This window comes from Chrysochloris asiatica, unplaced genomic scaffold (assembly GCF_000296735.1).
Source record: "Chrysochloris asiatica unplaced genomic scaffold, ChrAsi1.0 scaffold00319, whole genome shotgun sequence".
NCBI classification, from domain to species: domain Eukaryota; kingdom Metazoa; phylum Chordata; class Mammalia; order Afrosoricida; family Chrysochloridae; genus Chrysochloris; species Chrysochloris asiatica.
The window spans coordinates 810,515-815,894 of record NW_006408837.1 but is presented as its reverse complement, the minus strand read 5'-3'; the positions used below and the strand labels follow the sequence as shown (position 1 = coordinate 815,894).

General features: G+C 50.6%; 1 protein-coding gene across 2 annotated transcripts in view; it reads left to right on the top strand.

The window, feature by feature from the left end:
- The window catches only part of AFAP1 (actin filament associated protein 1), a 99,430-nt gene that overhangs the window by 84,534 nt on the left and 9,516 nt on the right, over positions 1-5,380 (top strand). For both annotated transcript variants that reach the window (XM_006875306.1, XM_006875305.1), the window contains 2 exons: positions 403-567; positions 1,945-2,135. In XM_006875306.1, the coding sequence (XP_006875368.1) occupies positions 403-567; positions 1,945-2,135 (356 nt within the window). The remainder of the gene's footprint in view (positions 1-402; positions 568-1,944; positions 2,136-5,380) is intronic.

Sequence of the window (5,380 nt, the reverse complement as noted above, 5' to 3'; positions counted from 1 at the left end):
TGATATTCCATTGTGTGCATGGACCACACTGTGTGTCTCCATCTTCTGTGGGTGGACACTGGGCTGTTTCTCTTTATGACTGAGTGATATTCCATTGTGTGGATGGACCACACTGTGTGTCTCCATCCTCTGTGGGTGGACACTGGGGTTGTTTCTCTTTATGACTGAGTGATAGTCCACTGTGTGGAAGGACCACACTGTGTGTCCATCATCTGAGTACTGGAGAATTTGAACCCCTCTCTTTTCCACTTCCGTTCTGTTCTTTGTTGAATCAGCAAAGGAGCCAGCACTTAGTTTTTTGGTCTGAGACAACTTATTAAGCAGGCTTCAGCAATTACCCTGGAGTGTCTTGGATGAAACCTAATTTTCTGCTGTTTTTGTTTGTTTGATTGACTTGCAAAGATGCTGACCAGTACAAATATGGCAAGAATCGGGTGGAGGCAGACGCTAAACGGTTACAGAGCAAAGAGGAGGAATTGTTGATGAAGAAGGAGGCCCTCCGGAACCGACTGGCCCAGCTCCGGAAAGAGAGAAGAGACCTTCGAGCGGCCATGGAAGTGAACGCAGGTGTGCAGGACGTGGTTCTGGGTTCTAGAACCGAGGATTGACTCTACTGTGCTGAGGGAGCTTGTTACCTGAAACCAGGTCATGGCGTGTCCCAGGGGTTTAGGGAGAAGGGTCCAGGAAAGGGGTCAGGCAGGTGGGGCCAGAGGAACGTTTGTTCCAGCTTTGAGTGCTGAGCACCGGAGGATCCTTGGTCTTCCAGTTCTGGTCCCCAGGTAAGATGTAACAGCAGGCTGCTCAGCCAGAGGGCCCCTGGGATAAGTAGGCTCCCGAAGTCCAGGGAAGCGGCCCCTGCTAAGAGAAGCTCTGTTCCCGGGAGGGACTGGATGAGGGGCAGGGGAGGAACCAGGGGAGTGAGTCCAAGACCCAAGAGAGGAGATCAGAGTAAAGGCAGAGTTACTGGAAACGGACTCAGGGGTCTGACTCAGTGATTCCTGCTCACAGGACCTCAACTGAGGTCCCTGGGATGGAGATGGACCTGCATAGATGCATGTCCCCATGGCTCAGGACTGTTGTTAAAGACAGCCTGAGGAATCTTCGGGAAAGATGACAGCAAGGCCAGTCTATGGAGCAACACGCTGTAACATGTGGGGTCACGGGAGTCGGAACCAATCCACTGCAGGTAGCTACATCCATGCCCTATACACAAGCATGTAAAGGTCAAGTCAGGAACAACGCCTTATGTATGTTGTTGTCAGCTGTCACCAAGTCAGCTCCAACTCAAAGCGACCCCATAGGAAGCGCAGATGGTTCCCTAGGGTTCCTGAGACTATACATTCTTACAGGGCAGCCTCGTCTTTCTCCTGCTGAGTGGTTGGTGGGTTTGAACCACCAACCTTGTAATTAGCCGTCAACACTTAGCACACGGCACCACCAGGGGTCCTTATGAATTTACCTGTTGTTGTGAAGTGCCGTCCAGTGGGTTCCAGCCCTGTATAGGGTTTCCAAGGAGTAGTTGGTGGATTTGAACCGCTAATCTTGTAGTCACCAAGCAGCCGGCGCTTAACTAGGTGCTGCTAAAAACCAAAACCTGTCGCTGTTGAGTGCGTTCCGACTCTTACCCCCATGTGTGGCAGAAGAGAACTGGGCTCCTACATGGGGTTTCCTCGGGCATCAGCTTCACGGAAGCCTTTCTTCCATGGTGTCAAGTTAACGATCGAGCATAAACCATGCGCACTGCCGGGAACCTTAACGGTGTCTCCAGTAAGATGATGAGGACTGTTAAAGAGTCATGGACTCTCAAGCCATTGCCTCCTATTTGGGGATCAGATATCTGAGGGCCACATTTTCCATGGGAGCCCTGGAGGCCCCGGGCTGGCTCAGGGTGCTCCACACAGGGAGGGGGCCTGTGTGGCTGCAGCGTGGTATCTGGGGTTGCAGGCAGGAAGACACAGCTGACCCTGGGGGACAAGCTGAAGAAGCTGGAAGAAGACTGCAAACAGAAAGAGGCTGAACGTGTCAACCTGGAGCTGGAACTGAGCGAGGTCAAGCAGAGCCTCAAGAAGGCCCTGGCCGGCGGCATCACCCTGGGGCTGGCCATCGAGCCCAAGTCGGGGACGTCCAGCCCACAGGTACGTTTTCTGCTGGCTCACCTGCCCGCTCACTCCTTACTCTGCGGCCCATCCCTGTCCTAGTCAGGAATGCAGCAAAATGCCCCTGGTGGCTTCGGGAACGCTGGGTCATTTATTGATTGAACTTTAGGCTGTGAATAGGGTGACGGTTCACAGAAGCGGATCAGCTTTCTGTTCAACAATTCACACCGTGTGACCGTCTCTCGTCCCACGTCCTCCCTGTGTTCCTGTTTCCATTCCTCCTTCTCTGCCAGCCTTCTGATCTGAAATGAGTGATGATCTGAGGTGTGCCTGCCTCCCTGGTATTAGCATTCCCCCTATTGACCTGAGACACAGGCTGAGTGCATTTCTGGAGCTGAAGGGTGGCCTAGGGCCGCACGCTCGTGGTCAGGCACTTTGATGTCCCTGTCCTCTGCCCTCTGAAATGAGATTTTCTCCTGTCTTTCACTAATGTTTGTTTTTTTTGTTGTTGTTGTTGTTTTGTGAATTATGTGATCATTTACATGGGAGAACATTAGCTTTACATTCATCCTATCGTATATCGTTTCATTGCCATGGTTACAATCCCTTCCATGTGTCATCAAACAACCAAAGGGTACACCCTGCAAGCCTGACCCCCAGTCATCAGCACACAGCCCCTCCTCCTCTCTGAGTGCAGAGTCCCCAGCTGTTCCATCTCTCCATGTCATCGTCTCTGCCTCTATCTCTGATGTCACTGTTTCTCTGGGTAGGGTCCTGCACTCCGCTCTTCTCCCTTGATGGTTTCAGGGACCTCTGCTCCTAGACTGCAAAGTCAATTACTCCCCTCTTTTTGCTACAAAACATCTATCTTTACATTTCCAACCCTAACAGTCAGTTCTGATAACAAGTATCTTCTGTTCTTCTAGCTGTTCCAGGCTGGTCTGCTTGTCCTTTCAAGTGGAAATTTCCCATCTCGGAAGATTCTGCATGGGGATCAGGATTCCACCTCTGGTCTTATGCAATGCAAAGGCTCTGTAGAAAACCTCCTTCACTGGCCAAGTTGTAGCCCCATTTTAGGTATTCCAATCAGTTATAGGCTGAAGATGGACTTAGAAGCTTTCTATGGGGATGTTTCTGGCTATGCCTTTCTCTCCCCCTCAGTTATCTATTTTTTAATGGTAGGCAGGGGAAACCAAGATTCAAAAGATAGCCAAGCATCTTAACATTATTTCCCCTCTTTTATGCGTTCAAACTATGCCTCAATCCCTGTATCCCAGAACCCTGTTGTTCCAAGGTTGTGCATATGTCATTATTTACCTTTGTCCTATTTAACCCATGCAAACCTGCCTAAGTGTTCTCCCATCCGCCTTGTTCTTCATTTCCCCTCCCCCTTCTAGTGTATTGCCACCCACCCCCAGCACCCAAACTATCCTGTGTCTATTCCCTACCCTGTGCTCCACCTTCCCCTCCCTCACCTCACCCCATGCCATACACCTCAGTAACCAGCAAATAATTTTCCCACCTTTTAGTATGGGTACTTTTTCTTAATCTTTTACAATAGTGGTCCTATGCAGTATTTCTCCTTTTGTGACTAATTTCTCTCAGCATAATGTCCTCAAGGGTCATCCATGTTATGCGGTGGCTTGCAGCTTCCTTGTTATTCTTCAAGGTAGCATAATATTCCATTGTGTGTATCCACAGTTTGTTTATCCATTCTTCAGTTGTTGAGCACTTAGGCTGCCTCCATCTTTTTGCTATTGTAAATAGTGCTACTATGAACATTGGTGTGCATGTATCATCTCGTGTTATGGCTCATATTTCTTGTGGGTAAATACCAAGTAGAGGAATTGCTGGATCATAAGGTATTTCTATTTCCAACCTTCTGAGGAAACGCCATATTGCTTTCCAGAGTGGTTGGACCATTTTGCAGTCCCACCAGCAATGCAGGAGGGTCCCAGTCTCTCCACATCCCCACCAACATCTATTGTCCTCTATTCTTTTGAACTTTGCTGGTATTGTTGGTGTGAGATGATATCTCATTGTTGTTTTGATTTGCATCTCTCTAATGGCTAGTGATTGTGGACATTTCTTCATATGTTTGCGGGCTGCCCAGATTTACTCCTTGGTGAAGTGTCTGTTCATGTCCTGTGCCCATTTTTTAATTTGGTCACTAACGTTTTAAAGGCAGGGAAAATCTTCCTCCTATTTTCTTCCCTCTGTACCACCAGATTCTAACAGGTGTGTTTCTTATTTCTCTGCGAACAAACAACCCAAACCTGTGCTTCATAGGGTCCGAGTGGCTCCCATGAGAATGCCGGAGGTTCATGTCTACCCAGTCATGCTACGGAAGAAAATCCGGCACCTGCTTCCGTCCGATCACAGCCGAGGGAGACCCTGGCAGGCTGGGGGCCACCATGAGTCGGAACTGACAATATGGTGTGGGGGTCAGATGAAACTTTCAGAAGCACATCACCGGGCCTCTCTTCCGAAGCATGTTTGGGTGGACTTGAACCTTCAGTCTTTCAGTGAAGCACTCTCACTATCAGCACAGACTCCATCTCTTTTGGAAAAAAACAAACTAACCCCCTGCCGTCAAGTTGATTCTGACTAGAGCGGCCTGTAAGGTGGAGTAGGACTTGCGTTTGCGGTTCCCAAGGCTGTAAGTCTTTATGGGAACAGCCTTGTCTTTCTCCCACAGAGTGGCCGCCTGTGTGGGTAGCAGCCCTGCGCTTCACCTGCTGCTCCACCAGATCTTTCCAGAAGCAGGGCCCAACTTGAGGCCACTTGGAAACATAGTCCATGCAGTTGGCTACATGGGAAATGTAGTCCATGCAGTGACTCTGAAGGAATGTCTGCCCCGTGCTGAACCAGCGCTGTTCATACAGGCCCAATCCTGGGGTACTAGGGTGGGGGAGGCAGGCCCTGTCCTCGTGGGCTGAGTCCTGGGGGATCTGGGGTAGGGGTGACAGGCCCGGCCCTGGGTGCTGGGGGCACCCAGCAGGCCTGTCCTCGTGGACCCAGCAGAGCTGATGGAAACTGTGTACTGGTCACTCACCTTAGGCCGATGCCACCAGGAGTGACAGGACCCTGGCTCTTAACTGCCCACTCGGTCCTCACTGCTCACAGGTCAGATGTCATTACGTCCACTTTCCACACTGAACGGCCAGGTCTGGACTCCACCTCCTCCTGCCCGGGGGCCCCTTCACCTGCTGGCACCTTGGATGCTATCATTTCATGGACACTGGGCTCAATGACTAGCTATCTGCTCCCCCACGGGCTCTAGG